Below are 27,347 nucleotides of genomic sequence, written 5' to 3'. Positions count from 1 at the left end.
CTGATTGCACCCAGGTATCTCTGTGCTGTTGAGCTGACACTGTGCCTCAACTGAAGGACTTCCATTGTAATAGCTATGAGAAAAGCCACGACAAACCACGCAAAAACATTTCCTTTAAAAGTCACATGATGCTGTAGGGAATCAGTATATTAGCTTACTTCCCAGATTAAAAAGAGCTTGTGCAAAAGTTTGCTCGCCTCCTCAATTATTTCCTACCAGAGGTCTGCGAAAAGTGTCTGTTTCTGTTAAGAAAATAATGCTTTTTGAAGAGAAGAATGACAAATAAAAAGCATTATTTTTCAATTTAAAAGAGAAGATCCTGATATTACTCATAGGTTTCTGCAGCATTTTCAAATTTCTTCTGGTTTCAGGCATTCTTATGGTTTCTCTGATTTTCACAAGAACCCTATAAAGGAGGTGGGGTCATACTGTTATCCTCATTTCTCAGAAGATGAAACTGAAGCCCAGAATGGTTATAAGCCTCCCCCTAGGTCACTGAGCTGGTTGGTGTCAGAGCCCCCAGCTTGCTGAACGGGTGTCTAGATTGTTTGACAATGGCCACGGGCCATCCATGTTCAGACGCTTTCCTTCACAGAGGCCGGTGTTGCTGAAAGTTCACCCAGAATCTTCATTCTTTGCTTTTATTGCCTTATTTGTCTGTTCTGTTTGTGCCCGGGGATTCTCCTAGGCACTAGAGGTGGATTAACCTGCAAAAATAAGTTGCAAATGACAAGTGCACGTTCTGGGTAGTCACATAGCAAGAGCTCCTTCTGATTTCTCTGCTCCTGGGTCACTTGGATTTGCTCTTATCTTTCAGGCTCCAAACACTGTGGTGAGATTTCTGCATCTGCTTTGGCTCACAGATTTGGTGTTCCTTTGGGTTTATCTCCTGAAATTTTAGACCTTTGCCTGTTCCTTAAACCTCAGACACCCCCACCCCAACTCTAGAACCCCAGCCTTATTTAAGACAAACCCCTGGCCAGGCCTGCCCTGGCCGTCATCCAAGTGTATATGGGATGGGTTTCAAAAATGCTGAGCCTACTGGACGGTTCTTTAGATCTGGGGGCAGAAAACATAAAATTTTCCAGACAGTTGGCTGTGTTCATGGTTAAATGAAAGCCAAGGCTGAGATTCACACATACAGTTACCACCTGCTGGGCATACCCAGCTGTACCCTTTGGCTTTCCCAAACAGATCTTGGATGTCACTAACAAATTTAGTGGCTTTTACATGGGACTTAAGAATTTTTTTTTTTTGAAGACATAGTAAACTTTATTCAGACTTTGGGATTCACAAAAATATGGAGGAGGAATTCGCATTTTCAACATGGCAACAAAGAATTCTTAATAAGTTTTTCCGAATACTTTTTGTTAACGTCAGGGACCTTAGGAATTATTAAAGGTCCATACAAGCTATTGTTACATTGTCATCCTGGCATTCACTTCTCACTGTTCTGTTCCTGGCTGTGGTTTTTACCGGAAACAGCATGACCCTACCTCCTTTTTTTCATTAGTCATTCCAACATCTGCCAGCCCAATATCAAGAACATCTATAGGGGGTGAAAAGTGACCAACAACTCTTGATGTCATCCTAACTTCAATCAAAAGTACACTGGGATGGGTATAGGCCAACACAGCGGTAATGAAACATTTTTCCCGCTTCAGGAATGCTCTAATTGCCATTGGCCCTTGAAATGGGCTGGGCCACCTATGACGGTGCCCTGGCGGGTGCACAAAAACAAACTGCAAAGCCTAATGGTTAGACATTCTAGGGAATCACCCAGGAGTTTCCCCTTCCCCATTCTGTCTGCCTCATTCGTGCTTGCTTTCCTCTCGTTGGCTCCATACTCCTGGCTTGGCAGATTTCATTACCTGCTTTGGCCTACTTGGATTTGACCGCCTTTTGGATTCCACACTTTCTATTTTGGCACTTGAACATGGTTTAGAGCTTTTCCTCCTTCAGAATCTCCCATTGCCCCAGAGACTGTTTGATCTATGGCTTTCTGCACCGCCATTCCCACACAACCAAGCCTGGTCCTTGGGAGCAGGGACTAGGGAGACTCTCTTACCAACATTCGGAAACATTTTTCAGAACTGGATGAAATAGCCTTTTGAAACAAAATTGAAAATTTATCATCATTATATACTAACCTTATAAGCCGATGGTCATATTAATAAGTGAATTTGGCATGTCAGTATGCATATGTAGGTTCTGAAATAATCTAATAATCCTGCATAATCTTAGGAAGATTCATTGCTTGGCTCAAGTCAAAGGGCACAGCAAGGTTGGGCTAGAATGTGTGGTTATCCCAGTGTGGCTGGAGGTGATGAGATGGCCTAGAGACATATGACAGAGATGACCGTGAGGTTGGCCTCATGCTGCACTGCTATATTAGATTGCTAGGGAGTTTTTGTTCTTTTTGTAGAGGGCAGGAGGATGGCAGAGGGAAGGAGTATTGGAGTGATTGAGAGAGAACAGGATGGGCAAAGCACCCTTGGTTTGGGGCCTTGTCTCTGTTATTTAAACATAGTGGGAAAACAACCTGTCTTCAACAGATAAAATACTAACAAAATTTCTAGGTCCACTGTTAGGAGCTCAGAATACATTTCTCTCTGAAATAATGTTCAACAGGGTTTATGGGATAACATTCATAAACAGAAGTCCTTTACCGATGTTTTTATGCCAAATATTTAAAGTTCTCACGGGCTAGCAGGAAGACATCTCCAGTAATGACATCAGATAACATGAAGAGTAAAGAGGCACTTTGACGGAGAGAAATCACCAACTAGTGAGCACTGGGGTAGCTACCACCATTTCTGTCTGCTACAGCAACATGGAAAATCCCAGGGTCATCTCTATCATATGTCTCTTCATAATGATTTTTAGTCATGTTTTTGTCATGTTAGTAATGTTTTATAATGTTATTGTTTTTTTAAGTTTATAAGAAGATTCACTATATATATATATATATCAGTATTCTTATTTATGTGACTAATATTTTTTCTATAGATATATATTTCTAATTGTATAAGGCAAGTTAATAAAAAATAAGGCCAATTATATAATATAAATGTATTTGTATTAGGGAATACATGCAAGAAAAGAATACTTCAAAGTATGTATAGATCATATAATGATACTGTTTGAAAAATACGCAAACTGGCCAATTCTATACTGAAAATACATTGGCCCCATATTTATAGTGATGCTTCCTCCGATTTTAAGCAACATGTATCAGATAAATGTTTTTGTCCTTTTATTTCTATATTTCAAAAAGGAATCTTTATTAAAAAAGGAACTTTATAATTCCTTTTAAATTCTTTATTTATATTTAGCCCAACTATATCTCTTTTACTCTCATTCACTCATTTAAGTGTCACTGTGGTGCAGGTATCAGGATTAGGTGTGAGGACTATGGGGTGGAGTGTACAAGGTTGAGTGTGGTCAGGGGAGAATGACTAAGATGTACCTTTGAGGAGTTCCTAGTATAGTTGGAGAGAAGCCTGCATCTTAAGTACAGGATTATACAACACAGTGTAATAAACACAACGATCAGCGCATGTAGAAAGGGCTGTGGGAGCAGCAAAGACATTGCCAAAGGGGCCAGAGGGCACACAGCAAAAAGGACATTTGAACCACATCTAAGTTTAGCCATATATGGACTCAAAATTCTTTCCAAAGTAGAATGTTGGCTAAAGCTCTTTCCCATAATTACTCTGACTAGATGATCTACTTAAACTTGTTGTATCTCTTCTTGGTCATTACATGATTTCACTGTCTTCTCATGTAGGTAGGTTGCTGCATTGCAACTTCATACATTCCGAGGGCATTCTATCCGGCAACCAAAAGAAAGGGCAGGAAGTGAGAACACTCAGGGGTGTGGCTGTCACATGGCAGGTTCCCACATAGTATCCTTCGCCCCTCTTATAACATGGGAGAGTCTTTCCTTTTAGGATTCAATGGTTCAACAGGTTTGGAAGGATTTGGGAAGGGGATGCTTCCTTGAGTTCTGTTGCTGGGAGAAGACACGAAATTTAACATGTCAAATGGCAAAGGTATAACCACGGTGGAAGGTTTGTCTGTGAACAAGGACTGAAGAGTGTGGAGGTATCGAAGCTGAACAGCAGCTGGAGTGCCTGATAGAATCTCAGCTGCCATTCTCAGGGACTCGGAGGTGGCTCTCTCCCCTTCTGCAGCGATCATCTAGAGAACAGATGTGAAGAAAAGCAATGTGAGTTCCCTTCTTCGTTCCTGGACAGTTTTAATCACTATTCAGCAAGCATCTATTATGTGGCAGGTGCTGTGAAGCATAGAACAGATGGTCTTCATTTTCAAGGATCTTGCTCTAGGGAAGACAGATTACACCATTAATTGTAATTTAGGGCAGAATTTGTTGAGGCCACAAATGGCAAGTATAGTGAAGTGTTTGGGCGTTATGTCTAGTGGGCCTTGAAAGGTTAAAAGGATTTTGCCATATAGAGAAAAGGTTGGCCAATATTCCAGGCAAAAACATGGAATCCTGAAAGGGTAGTTCCCAACTCAAGCAAAATGAATGGGAAAGCCTTTCAGAAGGAAAAACACCAGTCTCACCACCTGAATGCCACTTTAAAGTGGGCAGAGAGGGTTAGATTCCACTCTGCCCTGAAGACCATCTTCCTCCCCCATCCTCCTCCACTTCCCCTCAGTCATCAACCTTGTATGTGGTTAGGGGTTTTTCCACCTACTTCCTGTTCCTTAAAAGAAATCTGCCTCCCCTTCAGTCCTCATTTTCCTCTTCCCATCACCCCATTCCACCCACACAAGTCAGGAGTTGCTGGCAGCCACATCCTCGCTTCTCACTGGCATGTCTGAGTAGAGGCTATGGGTCGCACAGCCTTCTCTTGGCTCTGGTGTTGAGGAAACTGGCCCCTGAGCATGGTTGCCTCTCCAGAGCTTGCGCAGAGCTAGGGAGACAGGTCTGGGTGTCATTAACCTATAGGTGACAGGTGACTGATATTACCCAGGACAGATGCCAATACAAGAGAAGAAGGATGAAGTATGGTGAGAGGCCTTTAGGGAGAGAGAATGAAGACAGGACTCAAGCTGGAGGAGATGGTCCCTGTTACCAATGGCCTCAGAGAGAGGGAGTAGCGGGAGGAGATGTTGCATTAGTCATTTAGGAGCTACAAGCACACTAGCAATTTTAATAGAGTTGGTTGGAGTGGGGGGCACAAGCCAGATTCCTCCCAGTGCCTGGACGAATGGGAGGTGAGGAAGCAAAGGGGAAATGCTCTGCATGAGCAGGCCTTTTGGATTCTCCGGTGCTTCTCCAAGAACAGCCTGCTCTTTGATGGAGGGCAGATGGCCTGCTCCGTCTGGCTCACCCGCACTCGGGCCTGTCTCTGCGCTTCGGCTTCCACAGCCAGGGAGTGCTGCAGCCCGGCCGGCAGCCTCACGTCCTTACTGAAAGAGAGAACGTAGCCAGGTAGGTTTGCGGCACTGCTCTCAGCACTCAGAGCTCCCGTCCAGTCTGACCCCCTTCCCTACTGCTTTTCACGATGCACAGGAAATTCTGACGGACAGAGTGCCATCCCTAGATCCCTGGGCAGACAGTCGGCCAAGGGTGTGTCTCAGGGGTCAGTGCCTTAGCGCAGATTTTTATTATCACTGATGCTACAGTAGAGCTATGGTTTTCTCTTTCCATGGAGAACAAATTCTGTGTTGATGGATTATGTTCCTTTCCCCCCACATAGTTTAATCTAAATCCCAGTTATTAAATTAGAACAATGAAAAAAACCTTGAAGAGCCACGTGATTAATAATAAGAATAAGGGGAAGTTATCTCAGTTTATACAAGAGAATTGTTTTTGAAAAGCACAGAACTGACCGAATAAGAACAATACTTAATGTCTTACAAAAAAATAACAAAATGTTACTTTTACCCTGAATGCAACAATGAAAAATACATGGATAGAAAACAGTCTGGCAGTTCCTCAGAAAGTTAAATATGGAGTTACCGTATGACCCAGTAATTCCACTCCTAGGTATCTGCCCAAGAGAATTGAAAACATGTTCACATAAAAACTTGCACGTGAATGTTCATTGCAGCATTATTCATAATAGCCTCAAAGTGGAAACAACACAAATGTCCATCAGTCGATGAGAAGATAAACAAAATGTGGTCTAGTCACACAATGGAATAATATTCGACCATAAAAAGGAATGACGTACTAATTCATGCTATAGCATGGGTGAACTTTGAAAACATTATGCTATGTGAAAGAAGCCAGACACAAAGGCCACATATTGTATAACTGCCTTTATATACAAAGGCCAGAACAGGCAAATCCAGAGAGAGAGAGAGAGAGAGAGAGAGAGAGAGAGAGAGAGAGAGAGGTTATCAGGGCCTGGGAGGAGGGAAAATGCAGAGTTTCTGCTAAGGACGCAGGCTTTGTTTTTGGGGTGATGAAAATAGTCTAGAATTAGTTGGTAGTGACGGTTGCACCACATTGTGAATATACTAAAAACCACTGCATTGTACTTTAAAGTGGTTTAAAAGATGAGTTTTATGTTATGTGATTTTATCTCAAAAATGTTTTTAATTCCTTACAGAGAAAATGAAAGTAATTTGCCCAAATGTCACAATGCTTGTGTTATGTTTATGAGATAATAGGTATAGGTGTTTTTTTCTCTTTTCTCCCCCAAATTTATGCTATTATGGCTATAGTCATACTCACGCAATGAAAATAACTTATCAAGGAAAATTTTTTTTAATAAAACCAAAATATTTCCATTTGTCATATTGTTCTTCCCAGTTCATTTCCTACCCACATTTCTGTTCTCTCCACTTGGATTCCCCAAATACAGGTCACTGAATCCAAGGCGACCTGCAGAGGGAAGAGTCGAGATGTCAGTGACAACCTCCAGGTGGTGCAGAGGGAGATCAGACAACAGAAGAAAAGACGATGTGGTGACGGAAGCAGACAGTGGAGTGGTGTACTTTGACGATGGAGGAAGGGCTGCGAGCTAAGAAATGCAGGCGGCCGCTAGAAGCTGAAATAGGCAAGGTAACGGATTCTCCTTTCAGAACCTCCATTAGGCACCAGCCCTGCTGACACCTTGACTTTGGCCCAGTGAAACTAACTCTGGACTTCTGGCCTTCAAAATTGTTAAAGATGAAATTGATGTGGTTTTAAGCCACCAACCTTGTGGCAATTTGTCATAAAAGCAAAGGGAAATGCTACAGATGGCGTATTTGTTAAATCTCTTTTAAAATACATTTATTAGAAACCCAGAGTCTGTAGTTTTCTCCCAAATAACAAGTTCTTTCAATGACAGGTGCTTGCACGGCCTTCCTGTTGGTGGCATCCGTTTCCCCCACGTCCAGTCCCGGGAGGAGGGAGAAAATGAACTATGGGTTCTGGAGAAAAGTGGACAAGGCCTGGAGCTCCACATGTGGGCTCATATTCTTTTCCTTCTTAATTATTTCTTAGTTGTTAGATAACTAATAAGCTTAGTGCATTGAGAAACCTGAGAAGACTGACTAGTTTGGGAGTGTGGTGAGAGGAAGGAGTGTTGAAAAAGCCATCAGAGGAGGTGGCATCTTAAAGAACAAATAGGATTTTGCCTGTGGAGAAAGGGAAGTATTCCAGGCGGAGGAGACAGCCTAAGAGGACGCAAGGAGCCGGCGGAATGCTAAGGAGGCTGGAGTATCGGGTACCCGGGGGGAGGACAGCAAGAAGTGAGGCTGCAACAGCTGGGCTGTTTCTTCACTCAACCACTATCAGGCCGCTGTGTGACCGCCCTGTGCCAGGCCCTGAGACAGAGAGAGGAATAACACGGCCCCTGCCATACGGAGTTCATAACCCGGAAGACAAACGTATAAATACATAAAGTATAATTCAGTGTGACAAGGCAAGCTTCAATGTCAAGGGTCTGGACTTTATCCTTTCATGGGGAGGGAAGAACAGGAAGAGCGGATGAGCGGGTACAGAGGAGGGGCACACTTGGATGGTTTTACATTCCAGAGCAACAACTCTCCTGTGTCCCTCTTGTTATAACTTTTCCTCTTTTTAGCTTCTCTTGTTTACTGAATTCTTCCCTTTATTTACAACCAGGATGCTAACCACTGTTTTATCAGTAGCAAGTGGGACAACTCACAAGCATTTGGGTTCTTCATTTTCTCGGATTAGTGTCCGCTCAGGCCCCATCAGCACGATTATTATCAACGCCTTTGGTCCTTAGATCCCCCTGTTGGAGGTCCCCCTTTCTGCTAGTCATGACTCATCACCCCCTAACTCAGTTCTGTGCCCCAAGGCCTCATGACAGGCTCTGTCACTGGAGGTAACACTTGACTGGTCAATTTTCTGGAATCCTGCTTTGTTCTTGCCTCTCTTCATAATACCTTTGCCAATCTTGAGAGGCAGTTCTGGCTCTTCTCTCTCTCTCCCTCCCTTAATTCAAAATCAGTTAAGTCTAGATGATTGGGAATTAATCATGTAAGGGTCTGTGACATCTTTTTATCTGAAAGTCTGATTTGAATTTATCATTGTTTAACTTTGTTTCCCCAACTAGACAGCTCCCAGGAGACATTCCTTATCATCTTGGTATGCCACCAACCTCTCCCATCCAGCCCCCATCCTCACCCCGCCAGCCCCCACTCGCATCACTTTGTGCTATGTGGGCACTTTACAATGAGTCTGAAGCTGCTGGAGTAGGGTTGAGAGCAAAAACTATGGCAATGACTGCCTAACCTGCACCACACTGGTGACTATGATTGGCTCAGGATCAATGTGATAATCTTTTATTTAGCTATCAGTTTCTTAAGGGGTAGCACCTTCAACAGTGAAGGCCTGGCACATGACAGATTCAATAAGTAATCAATGAAGGAAATGAATGAAAAATAAAGGTATATTTCCACACATTCAATGTTAAATTTATTGAAGTACCTTTACATCTTGGGCGATGCTCTTCCTCTCTAGAAGAATTTCAGTGAGGGATCGATGTGCTAGCAGACGCTTCATGGTGGTTTGCACGAGGAACTGAATAGTTTTGGACACATGAGTAAGACTGCTTAGGAGAAGAGAGGCATTTTCTATTCGGTAGTAGCAAATGGCATCTATCTCCATTATAAACATGTCTTTGGTCACAACCTACGCAGAAAAGAGAGTGTGGCTGTCAGGCCTCATTCTTGGACTCCTTTCCTGGTCGAGATTAAAGGAACGGGAACTAAATGTGTTCAAGGGGAATTTTCTCAAAGGGCGATTTTAGCAAGAAAAAAACTAAAGAGTAGTTGGCCTACCCATTATTCAAAATAGACGTGTTTCTGAAGATTAAGGAGTTTTTATTAACTACACCAAAGCATTCACAATGTAAGGGAGTCCTGTTGTAAATATTTTTGTAAAAAAAAATCAGGAAGAATTTTCTTACATGAAGAAAACAGTTGCTTATCAGGTGTTTTTAACTGATGCCTCCAAAAATGTGCTCAAGAGAAGCAGGGTCTGGGAGGCAAGCACGTGCATGCTCTGCGTGCTGGGTGTACACTAGAGGGCAGGCTGGTAATGCATGCCCAGTGCCCTCACAGACGCATGTGCTCAGCATGTCCATGTTCAGACCCTTCACAAGGACATACAAGGATTTAGCTGCAGGGATGTTATTCACAGTATTGCTTACTGTAATAAGAAATTGGAAACAACCTAATATCAACAATAGGGAATTATAAATTGTGGTACATATGTCCATACACTAGAATGCTTTGTGTCCATGTAAAATAAAAGGGTAGAAACATAGCTAATATATGAAAAGATGATCACAAAAATTGGGGGTAAAAAAAAAGTCATGCTAGGCCAGCTGGTGTGGCTCAGTGGTTGAGTGTCAACCCAGGAACCAAGAGGTAACGATTCAGAAAAAAAAAGAGGTAAGGATTCAATTCCGGTTAAGGTGCATGCCCAGGTTGTGGACTCGATCCCCAGTAGGGATCGTGCAGGAGGCAGCTGATTGATGTTAATGTTTTTCTGTCATTGATGTTTCTCTCCCTTCCTCTATCTCTAAAATCAATTAAAATATATTAAAAATAAAATAAGTCATGCTACTATGGAATGTATGGTTTGACATATATTCCACACACAGACATAAGTCTGAAAGGATACACTCCAAAATATCTACATCTGTCTATAGGTAGTAGGATTAGGGGTAAATTTTATTTATTTCTTTTTTACATTTTATCTGAAGTAAGCCTTTAAATATATATATAATTTCTGTTTTTATTTAACAAAAGAAAGCATAGGAAAGATCTTTAAATTGAAAGTGGGGGACAGTTAGGAAAGGCTTATAAATCTAAATTACCAATAGAAAAATCTAGGTGTTATCTCTACTTTTTAAATTTATTTGTGGTAAAATACACATAACACCAAATTTACCATCTTAACCATTTTTAAGTGTACAGTTCAGTAATGTTAATTGCATTCATATTGTTGTACAACCAATCTCCAGAACTCTTTTCATCTTGTAAAACTGAAACCCATTAAACAAGAACTTTCCATTTCTCTCCCCAACCCCTGAAACCCCCACTCTACTTTCTGTCTCTATGAGTTTAACTACTCTAGGTACCTAGTATAAGTGGAATTATACAGTATTATCTTTTCATGACTGGTTTATTTCACTTAGCTTAATGTTCTCCAGGTTCATCCATGATGTAGTAAGTGTCTGAATTTCCTTACTTTTCAAGGTTGAATAATTTTCCATGATAGATATATACCACATTTTGTTTATTCAGCCATTGATGGACACTTGGGTTTCTTTCACCTCTTGGCCATTGTAACTAATATTGCTATGAACATAGGTATATAAATACCTCTTCAAATTTTTGCTTTCAGTTCCTTGGGGTATATACCCAGAAGTGGAATTACTGGACCTAATGGCAATTCTGTTTTAAAATTTTTGAGGAATTGCTGTACTGTTTTCCACAGCAGTGGTACCATTTCACATACACACTAATAGTACACAAGGGTTGCAATGCCTGCACTTGTTATTTCCTGGCTTTTTTTTTCCTTCTCTTTGGTGGCCATCCGAATATATGTGAGGTGGTATCTCATTGTGGTTTTGATTTGCATTTTTCTAATGATTAGTGATTTTGAACATTTGTTCATGTATTTGTTGACAATTTGTATATTTTCTTTCGAAACGTGCTATTCAAGTCTGTATTAGCCAAGTCTCTCCAGAGAAATAGAATGTGTGTGTGTGTGTGTGTGTGTGTGTGTGTGTGTGTGTGTGTGTCTAGAAAGAGAGAGAGGAAGAGATTTTAAGGAATTGGCTTACACAATTGTAGAGGCTGAGAAAAAGTCATGCTAGCCCAGCTGGTGTGTCCAAAATCTTCAGGAGAGGTCAACAGGAGACTCAAGGAAAAGTTGATGTTGCCACACCAGCCTGAGAGCAGTCTGTTGGCAGAATTCTCTCCTCCAGGGGAGGGCAGTCTTTCTCTTGAAGCCTCCAACTGATTGGTGAGGCCCAGCCACATTATAGAATGTAATCTGCCTTACTCAAAGTCTACTGATTTAATATTAATCTTACCTAAAAGTACTTTCACAGCAACATCCAGTTGTTTCTGACCAAATATCTAGGTACCATAGCTCAGTCAAGTTGATACATAAAAATTAACTTTCGCAAGTCCTTTTTTTGTTTGTTTGTTTGTTTGCTTTCTTGTTGAGTTGTAAGATGTCTTTATAATATCTTAGATATTAACCCTTTATCAGACATGTTATTTTCTTCCATCCCATACAGTGCCTGTTCATTCTGTTGATTGTGTCCTTTGATGTACAGGAGTTTTCTCATTTTGATGTAGTCCATATCTCTAGTTTCCTTTTCTACTTTTGATCTTAAGTAGTCATTTTGCCCTAGATCAGCTTTGTAAAATGTAGAGAAAGCAACATCCATCATTTGGCTTACCTCATGAAAGGGTATCTCCAAGGTTTGGAGACGAAGGTCAACCTTGTGGTAGGTGTCCAGGCAGGGCAAAAAGAAGAAAAGACCTAGGAGAGGGGGAGGAGAAAGTTACAGGTGAATGGCTAGCATGGAGACTGTTTGGGGCTCACTTTTGGGGGGTCAGGCTGCACATTTCATTGCTTTTCTTATCCTGCAACTACACACAGGCCATTGGGCGACCCCACCACTATCCCTGTAGTGTCTGTTGTTGCTAAGGTTACTGTATAATTTGTTGTTCAATCTGGAACACTTTTGAGAGTGAAAAGAGAGCACTGTTACAACCTACTCCAGGACAACAGGCATAAACAGAGGTTATCTTTGGCAAAATAGGCTGTATGATCACCTTGGTCTGTTGATTATGAATCTTCAAACTCTGATTTATGTCTTCTAGTCTGGTCTCTATTCTCTACCTTCTTCTGTAGAGCTGGCCTGGAATTTGGACCCTTTCCAATATATGCACCGTGGGACTTTGCTCCTTTTCATGCCTTCCTGGCTCACTTGGCTATCCAAATCCCAACTGCTAGACCTTTCAGACTAACCATGCTTCTATCAGTACCCATTATCAGCTTGGACCTCTGTACATCAGCTCCACTAGATTTTAAGGTCCTTGAATTCAGAAACCATGTCTCATTCATATTTATATCTCTGTCAGCTATATAGTATCTGAAATATAAGAAGTGCTCAATCTGTTTTTCTTCAGTTCCACCAACTAAAGACCACTTTATTACCTGGACGCTGAACTTTGTCTATTTCCCATAGTTTGGTCTGACCCTCTCGACTTTGAATTAGCTTAGCTTTGCTCTGAGAATTCACAGAACTCTGACCATACACACATTCTACTAAAACTGGTGCCTGGACATGGATTCTAAGCCTACCTGTTACTCTGGCCAGCCTGGCCCTGGCATTTAGTTCTCTGCACCCATCTTCTCTCTTGGTTATTGTGACCTGGTAGTAATGCTCTCTGAAGAATTTCTTAATAAACCTTGCTACAAGTACCAGATTGGAAAATGGAGATACCATGAATCAAGTTATTTCATGTAATCTAAGGTCGATATTACAAATATGCATGGATTGAAGAAACTGGCAAGTCTACAGGTGGTTAAAAAACTGTTCCTTACCAGGGCCTTTGGCTCTCCCAGGAAGCAGATGTCCCAGTCGGAATATAATTACTCTCTCATATTCTTGTACAACCTAAAAGCAAATTTAATACTTTTGAATCACGCCAAGAAAGAAAAAGAGAGTCTTCAAAGGCCTTCACATGAGAGTAATGCTAAGTATCAGGAATCTTTGGTTTTGAGAACCAAGAAAAAACTAGATATGTAGGTTTCCAAAATCTACATTTAGTAAGTGTAGAATTTCAGAAACCAATAAAAAAAACTATACTGGCCGTGTTCATTTTTGAGCCTGTGAACAGAATTTTTATTAAAGAGCCATGATTATCTAAAAATAATAATAATAATGCTTCCACTAATGTTTGATAGTCCCTAACTCAAAGAAATCAGAGCATGTTTTCCACAGCATGTTCAATCTTGTATTTTTCTGTGACTTCTGTATGATTAGCTTTTATATGTCTCAATTAACAGAAAGAGGGAGTATATTTTAATACCAGTTCTTACATTTTGTTTCAAACTGTGAGAAGTATTGCAAAATAATACCTGAATCTTCTACCTTAGGACACTGGAAATAGAAGAGCAAACTAAACCTAAAGCAAGAAGAAAGAAGTTAATGAAGATTAGAGTGGAAATAAATGCAATAGAGAAGAGAAAACCAATAGAGAAAATCAGCAGAACCAAAAGTTGGTTCTTTGAAAACATCAACAAAATTGACCAATATTTATCTAGACTGACCAATAAAAAAGAAGACTCAAATTGCTAAAACCAGGAATTAAAGAGGAATGATACAGGGACATCACTACTGTCCTTAAAGAAATAAAAAATATTATAAGAAAAAATACTATGAACTATACACCAACAAATTAGATAACTTAGATGAAATGGACAAAATCCTACAGATACACAAACTGCCAAAACTGACTTAAGAAGAAAAACAAAAACTGAAAAGAACTAGAAGAGATTAAATTAGTAGTTTAAAAATTTCACACTAAGAAAAATCCATGATTAGATGGCTTCACTAGGGAATTCTGCCAAGTGTTTAAAGAAAAAGTAATGCCAGTGAGTCACAAATTCTCCTCCATCCTGGGCCACTAATTTGTTCCCAAGTATGACTGGCAGACGGGCAGGCACCCTCCCACGTCACTCAGACCTTACTGGGCATGTATCTAAACTGCCTTTGTCTAGTCCCATCCCCCATCAATCAATGGGGAACAGACTTGGAGAATGTTAAAGGCAGCTTTTTGGCAAAGCTGTATAAATGGCATGCTTATTATATGTAGTTTGTCTAGTCTTCCCTTTTTTCCTTTCCTGTTAAATAATAGCCAGGTTATTACAATGGCATCATTTGTGTTACAGAGGGCAGATGACCTAGGTGTAGCCCCTGTGTTGAAGGGGCTCTCCATCTAATCAGAGAGATGGGGTGTCAAAAAATACTATACATGTGGTAAGTGCTAGACTGGGTGTCAAAACAGAGTGACACCAGAGCACGAGGAAGGGAATGACAGTCTGGGCAAGTCAAGGAAGTCTTCACAGTTACATGTGAGCAACATCTTAAAGGAGTAGGTGCTCTCCCGGAAGGTGAGTAGGGAGGGCATTCCATGCGGAGCAGACAGCCCTTATCAAAACACAGAAGTAAAAGTGGGCATGTTGTGGTTAGTGAGAGGCTCCAGGAAATTAAAGGATCTCACCTTTATGCAGAACCAGACAGAAAAAGGGAAGGTCACGATGATGATGAGCAGGGATGTGAGGACAAGAAGCCACTCGCAGGCCCCTAACCCAGAAGACTTGGTACCTTCAAAAAGAAGAAGAAGAAGTATATTAAAACTTCACCGTCTTCACTAACTAGCATGTGTTGTCCAGACCTTGGTATTAGGGTCAGAACAGTTTGTAGACGTCCATGGGAATATTAGAATAAGCTGGATATCAGCGAAGTCAGTTCACAGGGCTAGGCTACTATCTGTGTGAAGGGCCGTGTGGGCCTATGGAAGGTGGAGCAGGCCCCTGAAAAGGCAGAATTGTGTTTCCCAAACATTTGACCAGGCAATGTTTTCTCCAAGGAAATTATGTTCTATGGAGTTTATTTCTCATGTAATCTACTTTGGAAAATGCTGCTCCATTAACATCATGCTAGCCTTTTTTTTTTTCTTATTCTTCCTTAAGAGCAATAACAGTGTTATTGCCGCATTTAATTAGTAAATAAAAATATTTCACTTACAGTGGTAACCATGCCAAGTAAAAACAAATAAATGCACATACAGACAAAATTACATTTTATAAGTAAAGGAAGGCCTCAAAATTCCTTCACACAGTAATTAAGGATATGAACAGGAAACTAATACTAGTATCTATACCCAAAACCTAACTTAAAGATTTGCTCACAAAATATTCTCTTGGAAACAGTTCCTTGAATATCCGATTTGTTTGATTTAAGTGACTAGTGAACCATTAAATGTTAAAGTAGGAAGAGCCTTTAGATAAGACATAGCCCGAGAATCCCCAGCATTTTAGTAAAGAGATGCGTCCTGTCGTTTCTCCTAAATCTTAAGTAGCCTGGAAGGGGGAGTGTGGGCTAAGTGAGGCAGAGGAGTGGATGTTGCTGCCTCTTGCTCCCCTTCCTCCTAGGAGCCACCGAAACCTCCCAGACAGGGGCTCAGCAAGGCCTCCTCATCCTCAATGAGACTTCTCATCCATTGCGTTGGGCCCCAGGCTCTAGTCACTTGAATGAAGCCCACACAGATGAAACTACTTGCCCAAGGCCACAGCTGGTCGGTGGCAGCTGGTCTGGGACCATGACCAGAAATCAGGGGCAGAGCGGGCAAGGAGGAGCTTTTCCATCAGACTGTCTTACTCTAGAGTTCAGGCATCTCCACTTCCCAGCTGCAGGTCTTGGGCAAGTTACCAGGTCCTCAGCATTTTCCCTCATCTGTGAGATGGGAATGGCACTACTCAGTGAAACACCGAGGCTTCCTTCTGTGGCTCCCTCTCTGTTGTAGCCTGAAGCACATACAAGACCTCTACTCTCAGCAATACTATAGCAGTGAACTCAACAACCATTTAATGACTGGACGTTTCTGGCTGACGAAAGGGCATCAAGTGGGCAAAACAGCATTAACATGGTCCTGGCTGCACGAATCTTGCTCAAATCATAGCTTTCAATGCTCCAGCATGTACGGCATTGCTGGTAACTAGGAAATGTTACAATTTCCTACCCAGCAGAAAACAATATAATGCAACTATTCCTTATTTAATTTCCTTTAAGCTTTATCTACACTTAAAGTGGAATAGTTTTTCTTTCGTTCATTATTTAAAAAAAAAAAAAAAGGAAGCAGATACATTTGATCCTAAGGGTTGCTTCACCCCGCAGAAGCCAGACAACTTTCCCTGTGATTCCCTCCTTCCATCTGACTTTGCTCTCTTGCAGCTTGCAGGGATCCTGTTTTAACGGAATGTGTTCCTTGAGCCAGGCTTTGTGCACGGTGCCTCATCTCCTTTCATCCTCACAGCTACCCTCTGAGCCAGGTCCTGCCGCCATCCCGGGTGCCTATGAATGCTGAGCTGAGATTTAAACTCGGGTCTGGCTCTTCTCTACTTGGCTCTGCTCCCTCTACTTTTAGAAAAGTGATCATCCCAAAGAGGCTTCAGCATGCGTTTCCGTGGGATTGAAGGGTGGGAGTGAGGATGGAAAAATAAGTTGCATAGTTGCCCGGAGCCACCAGCCCATGCACGTCTTCACTTAGATGAGGTGCCCGTAAACTCTTCCGTGGCCATAAACCCAGCGGCAGGGTTTCTTTGCCGTGTGCATTGGTCCCTAACCCAGACCACACTGCCTCCGACCTCCCCATTCTGGAGATCCACGGTATTTAGTTGATGTTACTTGTATTTCTTCGGATGCATTTGGCAGCTGCCCCTTGTGGGGGTGTCTACCAGGCCCTGGCCTCGGTGGCTCCGGGCATGGAGGCGCATTCCACTGTATCTGACATCCCTCGGCTGCCACTTGGAAAGGCTGCTCTCGCTCCCGGGCCCCCAACCTGCCCGCGGTACCTTCCTCGGGCCGCTCGCTCTCCAGCGGCGCCATCGCCTCGGTGCCCTCCTCGCCGGAGCCCCGCACATCATCCACGTCCACCACGGTGGCTGCCACGGCGGCCGCGGGCGCGCGGGTCTCCCGGGGGCTCCCTTCCCGCCCGACGTCCCGCCGCTCGCGCCCCGCATCCCGGCGCCCGCGGCCTCCACCGCCCCTCTCGGCCTTCGCCCTCCGGTTCTCCTTGCGGGGGGTCCCGCCGCCACTCCCCCGGGCCTCTCGGGAGGAGCTCCGCGCCCTCCTGTCCATCCTCCGAGCGGCCGGCGGGAGCGCGGTCCCTGCAGAGTCGCCTGCGGCGTGTCCCGGCGGGACCGTCTTGAACCGGGGCGGGGGCGGGGGCGGGGGGCGGGGGCGGGTCGCGGGGGGGGGGGGGGTTTGCTCCTGGTGACCGGGGCAGCGGCTGCTCAGAGGAGCTATGGACGCGCCCGCCGCCGGGTGTGACCTTCAGCAGTGAGTGTGCGAAGCCGTGAGCCGGGTCGCGGTGTTTAAAATGTGTTTCCTGTGGACCATGCACCTGACATGCCGGCGCGGGCCGTGAAGGCCACTGCTTAGGGGCCTCGGCACTGCTGGCGAGCTTGAGGGAACAAGCCGTCCAAGTGGGGTGACTTGAAGGTAAAGTTAGAAATGTCTCCCCAAGCCGTCCTGGCTCCCCCTTGGGGTCCTCCCCAAGCCCTTCCCCGCCCCCTAATTTATTTCACGTCCTGGCCCTGATCTTTCTGCAAATGCTTTGACTGGTAATGGTGTTCGCACTACTCGGGGGGATTTAGATTTTAAAAAGGGGAAAGGAAGTCTTTTGGATCTCTATTCTCTCTCACACACACACTTATGTTTTCTTTTTATTAATTTACTAGAGGCCTGGTGCATGAAAATTCGTGCACTTAGGTGCCCTTAGGGGGTCCCTCAGCCCAGCCCGAGCCCTTTCACAGTCCGGGACCCCTCGGGGGATGTCCGCCTGCCAGCTTAAGCCACGATCAGACATCCTTAGCGCCGCCAAGGAGGCGGGAGAGGCTCCCACATCAGCCCGGCTTGTGGCTGAGCCTAAGCTCCCCCTCTTGGAGTGCACTGCCCACCAGGGGCAGCTCCTGCATTGAGCTTCTGCCCCCTGGTGGTCAGTGCTCGTCATAGCAACCGGTCGTTCCCAGTGGTTCTGCCGTTAGGGTCAATTTGCATATTACCCTTTTAGTATATACGATTATCTTGACTAGGGCTTGAGCCTGTTGATGGTGTCATGCTTCTTGAAGGGCCTTAGGGGGGAAGAGATCTGATTAAACTTGTTTTTAGGGGAGGGACACTTTTGTCCTTGACGAGGCCTATTCTCCTGCTTCCTTGCTGAAGGCAGGAGTGTTGCGTTTCCAAGGTTCCCTGACTGCTCCATCGGGCAGCAGACCTGGGAGCCGACACACTCTCTGCCCAGGAGCTTGAAACAATGAATAAGCTTCTCTTTTACTCTCTATTCATAATCTGTTTCACGCTGAATTTGAGGTTGGTCTAGGTAACCCTACAAATCAAGATTTATGATTCTACTCAAATAGCTCAGATCACATGATGGTAGAAATAACGTTCACTTATCTTTTTCAATATTTGAGTTCACACAGCAGTGCATAGCTTTTTTTCCCTCTCTCAAAAATCTTACTAGAGAATGAGAACCTAACGTAACACCAAAGGGTTTGGAAAAACCATGCCCTACTTTCTTCCATAGATTCCAAGTTTAGGCTACTGGGAATAGAGTAATTAAAAGATTAGTAATAAAGCAAGTTGAATAGATGTGGTTTTTACTCTCTAACCCTTTTTATTGCCTGGGTCCCTTAAGGGAGGACAAATGTTTCCTCTCATGTGCCTGCCTCAATGAACGCTCCTGCCGAGAGCAGCACAATGAGAAAAATTCTGAGGTTGCATTTGGCCCACAGAGGGAAAAGTACCATGGTTATTTAGTATTCGCTCAAATTCATAGCTGCCATTGTACATAGCTAGTTTATCATCCTGTAAAGATTTCCCCGTGTGAAAAAGTATGAAACTGTTGGTAGCATTTACTGATATTTTTTTTCTCAGCCTTTGATTGTTACAAATTAATTTGATCTAGAGTCCTAAACTCTTGAACCAAAATTTCACCTCAATTTTTACTCCAAGAATTGGCAAGGTATCTGGATAAATAATGCTCTCAAAACTGTACCGTCTCCCAATAAGATAGAGGGCTTTCTTGCAGAAGAAAAACTGGTGAGAAAAGGCCCTGCATTGGGTGTTTGTTCTCAGTCTCTTGTGCTGTAGGACCACTGACAAGGTGCGTAATCATTTCTTCATTTCTTATATCCTTATATTAACAGCAATCGATACAAGCACCTGCTTATAACACAGGCCTGTTGGGATTATAAATGACGATGCTGAGAAAGCGCATTGCATTCCATGGTAAAAAGGTCAGCACAGCATCTCTGAGAGGGCGGGAGGTGAGGAGTGCTGAGGCAGCAACATGAGTCTCTAGCTGGCTGGCCTCATCTACTCTTATGATGTTGCTGTTTTCTTTCAGATTCCTTTTTAATTAATGTTGGTCATCCTTTGTTGAAAATATTGTATGTTGACATTTTAAAACTCTTAATACTTTCCTTCTTGTTTGGATTTGTTAAGAGACTGACGTATGTGCGAATGGGGTTATTAGAAGGGGAGGAACAATTAAATTTGTTGACTTTAAGGTTTGTTTCTGAGACAAAAGGTCATCAAAGATTTCATGGCTTTAAAAATTATACTTATTTCACTTATTGTTTTGAAATGTTATATCCATTTGGATAAAGGAGTGAATATTGATTTATATGAATTAATGAAAAGGCTGGAATTCATTGTCACTAAATAAAATTGCAAATCTTATTTTAGAGCTGTAAGAAACTAAGGAGACTTAAATTTGACTTTTTTTTCTATTTGACTTTGACTTTCTCGATTTGTAGATGGCAAAGAGACCAACGAGGAGGGCACAGCAGTGGCCCAGGAAACTGATACTGATGAGAGCTAGATCCAAGGCTTTGCAGTGGAGATGGCTTGGATTCACAAAATATCTCTGAGACTAGAGGCCCAGTGCATGAAATTCATGCATGGGGGGTGGGTCCCTCAGACCCACCTGCACCCTCTCCAATCTGGGAGCCCTCAGGGAAGCCCTCTTCAAGCCGAGAGTCATGACGTCTTAGGCCCACTCCCCGTGGTTCTTTGCTCTCTGCGGGGCCTGGCCACTCCACACCCACTGCCCAGAGGCTCTCCGCAGCCCAGAAGCCCTCCGTGGCTGGGGCGGGATGCTTGCCTCGTCACTACGGTGACAAAGCAAGCATTCCACCAGGCCACTCATGCTGCCCGCTCTCAGTGGCTGCTCCCCCCAGGACTGGGGAACTCTGGCGGGGCTGAGGGGACTGGGTGCCATCTTGTGGCTATGGGCACCACCATCTTTGTGACAGAGTGACAGTTAATTTGCATTTACCTTTTTATTAGATAGGATGGAGAATCAATAGAATTTGGTGACTACATGGGGTCATGGGAGACAGGGTGAGGACTTGAGAAAGATGGAAATTTCTACCTTTATAGGCAGAGCAGTTAGTTATAACTGTAGGCAGCTCTGGAAGAGCCAGTTTCCCTAATTGTACTGACCTCAAGCATCTGGGCTGCATATTTGAAAGTTGCTGAGAGAGATCTTAAAAGCCCTCATTTCAAGAAAAACGTTTTTGTAACTATGTATGGGTGGATGTTAACTAGATTTACTATGGTGATCATTTTGCAACATATGCAAATATCGAATCCTTATGTTGTTCACCTGGCGTTAATGTTACATAAGTCAAAAATTACACTTTAAAGGAGGAAAAAATCTCAAGCTTCCACAAAAATAATTTCATGTTTGAAATGGCTACATGAAATGTCTAATCAAGGATTTTTAATGATAAGCTCTTTCAATTTTTGTTACTGTTGATAAGAAACATGTTCACACAATTAAAAATTTTTTAATTTGCTTATGTATTTCTTTACCCATTTTATTGAGGTATAATTGACATTAAAATCGTATGTAATACATAATATCAAGTAAGGTCAAGTGCTCTTAAGGAAAATGAACCGGAGAAAGGGAGCGACAAGGGGCTGCTTTACATGGAGTGCAGAAATAACGCTTTTGTTGAACCTCTATGACATTGGTTTCTCAACATGTGGTTCCAGAGCAGGTGGATGCGACAATGTGTTTTTTGTGTGTTTTTTTCAATCCTCACTCATTCCTCAGTAGGTTTTTCAAGAGTCTCTCGTTCTTGTCATGAGGCATATATTAAAGCTTCAGAAGCTTAAACACCCACTCTCTCTCTCTCTCTCTCTCTCTCTCTCTCTCTCTCTCTCTCTCTCTCTCCTTACTGGCTGTTTTCTAAGGCAGGAATGTTGGTAGGAGCAGCTGCAGTTGAAATATACTCCCCAATGCAAGCAGGGCTGGGAGGAGACCAGGTGGAGACAGTTAATTACCAGAAGAAAATGGGCTCTAGTCATCATATAGGCAGCAGGGTGGAAAACACGATGGTCTTGACCAGGGGTCCTCAAACTACGGCCCGCGGGCCACATGCAAATACAAATATTGTATTTGTTCCCGTTTTTTGTTTGTTTTTTACTTCAAAATAATATATGTGCAGTGTGCATAGGAATTTGTTCATAGTTTTTTTTAAAACTATAGTCCGGCCCTCCAATGGTCTGAGGGACAGTGAACTGGCCCCCTGTTTAAAAAGTTTGAGGACCCCTGGTCTTGACTCTTGACTCACAGAGCTCTCTGGTTGTGGTTAATTGTAGGATTCAAGGAATGAACTTAACTCAGTGTAACAACAAAAAGCAAAAAACCCAAGAAAACACAATTCTAGGTCTAGGAACCGAGGCATCTCAAGAGTGAGCGACATGACTTGTCACCCCATTCACAGAGCTAACTCAGATCCCAGACCCAGAGCCTCTTGAGCATAGCCCAGATATTCTTAAAGAAGGATGTTGCTAAAACACCTCAGTACTACAAACTTTTGTCCCAGCCTTTCCCCAAAGACCTTGTGTGATCCCTTATGGATAACTGCTCTGGAGAAAAGAAGGTACCCAAACTGCTCACAGACTATCACTAATTTCTGGTACCAAAATGTCATGGTTTGCCATCAACATTCTGAGCTTATATAGGGGTTAGGTGATAAATAACTGAATTCCGGCCCAAGTTCACCTTTGGGTAGGGCTGGTGGTACTGAATGCATCTTAATGGTTATGTACCCTACTTGACAAGTGAATAGCTGGAATAGGTCATCTTAACAACTGACAGAATTCTTCATTGCTGAGTTCACTTATTGAGTAAGGGCTATTCTGGTAGAAAATGCCAACCGGAGTGCCAAAATAATACACCAAAAGCCTTACCACATACCTGAAGAATTGCAGAGGTGAGTGTGATCATCAACGGTGTGAAAGATGCCGGTGTGACCATTCTTGACCGTTCTCAACTCATTCCCATTCATTTCCTGGGTCAGTCACCACAAAAGACTGCCGGTCATGGAGAATGAATGACAGTGCATTATGGTAAACCCAAGTGAGGGCTCCAATTGCAGGGCCTCTTCCAAATGGGGTCTTCTTATTGAAGCAACCCAAACTACCCTGACACTTGGTTTGCAGTTATTGATATGGGATTTAGCTCCAGAATATCTTTTTTTTTTTTTTTGAAAATCCTCTTTTTTTCCAAGCATAAGTTTGAAAAAACTTATCTTTTTTCAAGATAAGTTTATTGCCTATCACTTTTTGTTATATCCTTGTTTATGTCTGTACATCGGTCTCTTCACTTTCAAATGGGGATCATAATTGTATCTTCCCACAGTGTAATTGGGAAATTAGAAAATTTATGTAAAGAGCATGTAGTAAATGTTCGATATGTGTTACCTGTTATCTCAGATGACTGGGGATGAGAATCTGGGATAATGTTGTTTTTCCCAATTCATTTCGCAGTAGTCATTCTCCAGTGAGATGATAAATTTTCTGAATCCTTGCATAGCTGAGAATGTCTTTTCTCCCACTTCAATATGGAATTGGCTGGGTATAGGATTTCAGTTTCAGCTTTGAAAATATTGCGTCATTTGAGAAACCCAATGGCAATCTAATTTCCATTGCTTTATAGGTAACCTATTTCATTAGTTTCTAATATTCCAAGGACTTAGTGGGTCCTTTTAATTTGAAAATTTGTCTTTTTCTTCAAATCTGGGACATTTTCTTCTTTTTAAACCCCCAACCCTCACCACCATTCTCTGTTGTTTCTGTAACACCTGTCATTCAGATGTTGCAATGTCTGGATCCATTCTTCCCATCTCTCATTTTTCTTTTTATTTGCTATTTAGCTCTATCCATTCTGCTGTATACCAGCTCATCATTTCATCATTTCTATTTCCTGTCTTTAAGGGATTCTTCAATATTCCTGGCTCATTCATGGAACATTTTGTTCTCTGGGGTTTCTTTTGGATTTATTATGCTCTGGAATTTTAGATAGAAGGTAAGGTACATGTGTGTGCTCAGATTTCCTTCTTGATTCAAATTCCTTGGTTATCTTTACATTTTAAGGTAATAGGTTATGCCTCTCTATTCTCTTTTCTGGTTTTCAAGGACCTTATACTAGTAAATCTGGCTCATTCCACCTATCCAATAAATGCATCCCTAGGTTAGTTTCCCAAATACATCCTCATCTTTAGTTTCCTAGCTCCTTTATCCCCAGTGGCACCTGGAATGTTCCCTCATACAGGAAGCCCTCCTCACCCCGGGCATTCCTCTAGCTCTGCAGCGATTCTCCCCGAAGCATCAAAATTGCCTGTGATTATCCCTAACAGACCTGCACCCACTGAATCAGCATCTGCTGATCAGACCCGGACATCTTCCCCGCACACCCCCCACCCCCCCGCCCCCACCACGCACTCCCCGCCCCTCTTAAACAAGCCCCACCGGTGATTCTAAGGCCCACCCAGGGTTAGAACCTCTGCACCTTCTCTTCCGGGCTGCCCGGCCCCAGGGCAGGACGGCGGCGGTTGGAGAGGTTCTCATCCCCACCTTGCATCTAGCAACCTCGTCCAAGAAGGTAGGCCCCGGCCACCCCAGAAGGCAGCCATGACGCTCCTGGGAGTCGGTCCTAGCGGCCCGCCACCGGGGCAGGCCCCGGATCGGACCCTGGAGCGGTCAGCCCTGCCCAACCGTCCCCGGGGCGCGCGCCCTCGGGCTGGCACGTGGCGCCGGCGGCGTCCGTGGGGCTGCGGTGCGCAGGCGCGCAGCGCGCGGGCCGCCTCCAGCGCGCTCTTCCGTCGGACCCAGCGCCTCGGACCCTGCGCGCCCACAACGGGGGCAGCGCCGGGGCCAGACGGGTGAGTGGCGGCCACTCGAGGCCAGGCTGCGGAGGGGGGTCCTCCTGCCCCTCCCGGGGCCTCTGCGCCCTGGTGGTGCGCGGCCCCGAACAGGTGGAAGGAGCGCTGCCCACGCGCCAGGGGCCGTGAGACGTTGGGGGCGGGGAAGGGGCCCGCTCACCCCGCGGAGTGGGACGGGGCGGGCGCCGGGGACGCGGTGAGAGGCACCGAGAGCCTCTGGAGGGTCTGGGCTGGAGAAAGTGTCCGGGGTGAGAGTGTGTCTTTATCCCGAGGGCAGGCGGCGTGGCGTGGGCCTCGTTCCCAGTCCTGGTTCCCAGCGTCCATTCCGAGTGGATGGACTCTAGGGAGACCCGAGTTAAGGCTGCAGAACTCGGACCTCGCACACAGGGGCCACTGGCAGAGATTCCTGGAGACACACGTGGGTGAAAACCCTGTTGGAGGTTTATTGAGACTTTGAGTTTGAGTTGCGGGTGGGGGAGGGGGGTCCTGGCTTGGCGAAGCGCAAGTTTCAGGGGCGTCCCATGATGTTGCCTCTGCCTTCGACATTTTTTAAAAAATATATATATTTTTTATTGATTTTTTACAGAAAGGAAGGGAGAGGGATAGAGAGTTAGAAACATCGATCAGCTGCCTTCTGCACACCCTCTACTGGGTATGTGCCCACAACCAAGGTACATGCCCTTGACCGGAATCGAACCTGGGACTCTTGAGTCCACCGGCCGATGCTCTAGCCACCGAGCCAAACCGGTCAGGGCTGCCTTCAACACTTTTAAAACTCCCTTGTTTGTATTTCACTTATTGGTCGTTTTAAGCTTAAGGGCCGTGTTTCTGGCTTAAATCCCGAAGGGTGCCATGTCTGAGCAGGAGCGCATCCTGGAATGCCTGAGGAAAGAGATAAGGTCGCTTCTCATTTCCACCAAAGACGGTTTGACCCCACAGCAGCTGGAAAAGGAGTACCTGTTGATGGTTGGCAACCACTTGCCCCTGCGAGTCCTTGGGTACCGGTCCACCATGGAGCTGGTGTTGGACATGCCTGATGTTGTCAGTGTCTGCCCCTGCGGGGATGGGACTGTCATACTGAAAGGTAAACTTCGTAATCAGTAACCACGTCGTAAAGTTTTAGCCGTGATCCTGCATCTCAGGCAGGGTGTTTTCATTTGGGGGGGGGGGTAGGAAGGAGGTGATCATAGGCAGCTACCTTTGAGGTTGTGGGCTAAGTTAGAGCTTTCACAAAATTAAGAAACCTTCCCCCCCCCCCCCCAAAAAACGTAGATTGACAAAAACTGCATTTTTGCATATGATTTCAGATGATGGCCCCTTTCGTTGGGAGAAGCATAGCAATGGGACTTTTTTTAAATTATAAAATCATATTTTTTAATTCCACATAGCACACACACACATACAAAATCGAGGGGAAGTTTGTTGTTCATCTCAAGATTTTCAAACCTTTCAAGGAGTCAATTAGCAGTAATAATGACATACTGGATTTTACCTTTCTCTCTTCATCCTCGGGTAGAGGAACTAATAAGCTGTTGTCCAAAATGCAAAAAATAAAAGAACCAGGGGTTCATATTTATCATGCTATCCAGAGACACATCTACACGGAGAGTTAAAAATAAAAATGACTATACAACCACAGATACAAAGGATAACGAAGGGAGTAAGTTTTCACCTACGTATGATTTCTTTGTTCATCTCTTTAGCCATTCCAGATGAATCCACCAGAGGAATCGCAAGTTTAGTTGCAAAACAGAGGAGCAGTCATAAGGTTCGAAACTCCATGCAGAAGGGAAGGGCCAGTGTTTGCTCTGGGTCAAGTTTTCACCACCGAGTACCTTACCGAGGAAGGGTGCCCCCTATCCTTCCAGCTGTTGTGAAGAGTGAGTTGAAGGACCTCCTGGCATTATCTCCTGTTCTCTTGTCTGATTTCGAAAAGGCATTTGCCAAGCGATTTGGACGATCATTCCAGTACATGCAATATGGGTTCCTGTCCATGTTTGAAGTGCTGAATGCGGCTTCGGATGTTATTTCTGTAGAGCAGACCAGAGCAGGTTCTTTGTTGATGTTAAAGAAGAGCATATCAGAAGAAAAGCAGAGAGGGTGGCCAGCAGGTAAGCATGTTAGCATTGGTAACTATTGTGGATGAACAAATTTCGGAGCACTCATGACAGAAGGAGGCATGTAATGGCTAAGCTCCACCAATTTGTTGAAGTTAAATGTTAGCTCTGTCATTCACTAGCTGGGTGATGTCAAGCATGTTACTTAAAACATCTAAGCGTTAGTTTCCTCATCTCTGGAAGTAATAATACTTGCACCTTGGAATTGTGCTGAGGATGAAATGAGATGAGGTCTGTAAAGTGCCTGGCATTTAGTAAGGTCATAAGAAGTAGTATCTATAATAATAAAAGGGTAATATGCTAATTAGGCCAGACATCCTTCCGGATGAAGCCAGGGCCAGCGGAAAGCCCGGGTCCTGGGTGCCAGAGAGAAGCTGGTGCTAGCAGCCGGGGGAAGGAAGGCCTACTCTTGCACAAATTTCATGCATTGGGCCTCTAGTCTATTATAAAAACACAAAATTAGCTCTCTCACTGTAAATGAACATTAGTTCTATGTGTTCACGTAAAGAAGATGAAACATGGAAAATGAAGTTTTAAAAATCATACTAGTTAGTAGTATTTGCCATCTGATCTTTGCCATCATTGATCTTTGATGTCATAGCAGGCACTACATTAATTTATGTAGTGTAATGATAACCACCTTATTTGTATAGCATTTGACCTTGGGTTGTCATTGCTATACCATAGACAAGTAGTGTGAGTATCCCTGTCTTACAGATAAGGATACCAAA

General features: G+C 43.8%; 2 protein-coding genes across 6 annotated transcripts in view; one reads left to right on the top strand and one right to left on the bottom strand.

The window, feature by feature from the left end:
* Window positions 1–1,244: 1,244 nt before the first annotated feature.
* On the bottom strand, window positions 1,245–17,456 carry NPHS2 (NPHS2 stomatin family member, podocin). Of its 2 annotated transcripts, none has more exons than XM_059673342.1 (8): window positions 17,111–17,456; window positions 14,758–14,861; window positions 13,076–13,148; window positions 11,922–12,004; window positions 8,927–9,130; window positions 6,810–6,865; window positions 5,364–5,442; window positions 1,245–4,203 (listed from the first exon to the last, which is right to left on the bottom strand). In XM_059673342.1, the coding sequence occupies exons 1-8, from the start codon at window positions 17,394–17,396 to the stop codon at window positions 3,925–3,927; spliced, it is 1,164 nt and encodes a 387-aa protein (XP_059529325.1). In that variant the 5' UTR covers window positions 17,397–17,456; the 3' UTR covers window positions 1,245–3,924. The 2 variants fall into 2 exon arrangements, with proteins under 2 accessions (XP_059529325.1, XP_059529326.1); XM_059673343.1 differs by having other exon boundaries at window positions 4,104–4,345.
* A 7,895-nt stretch (window positions 17,457–25,351) lies between these two features.
* TDRD5 (tudor domain containing 5) overlaps window positions 25,352–27,347 on the top strand; it is a 46,375-nt gene continuing 44,379 nt past the window's right edge. For 3 of the 4 annotated variants that reach the window (XM_059673603.1, XM_059673600.1, XM_059673599.1), the window contains exons 1-2: window positions 25,352–25,583; window positions 26,203–26,610. In XM_059673603.1, coding sequence (XP_059529586.1) covers window positions 25,352–25,583; window positions 26,203–26,610 — 640 coding nt within the window. Of the gene's footprint in view, window positions 25,584–26,202; window positions 26,629–27,347 lie in introns of all 4 variants that reach the window. The other variant, XM_059673601.1, reaches the window with a different exon arrangement.

This window comes from Myotis daubentonii, chromosome 18 (genome assembly GCF_963259705.1).
Source record: "Myotis daubentonii chromosome 18, mMyoDau2.1, whole genome shotgun sequence".
Lineage (NCBI taxonomy): Eukaryota > Metazoa > Chordata > Mammalia > Chiroptera > Vespertilionidae > Myotis > Myotis daubentonii.
The sequence above is the reverse complement of the archived record's forward strand: the minus strand, read 5'-3'. Positions and strand labels throughout refer to the sequence as shown.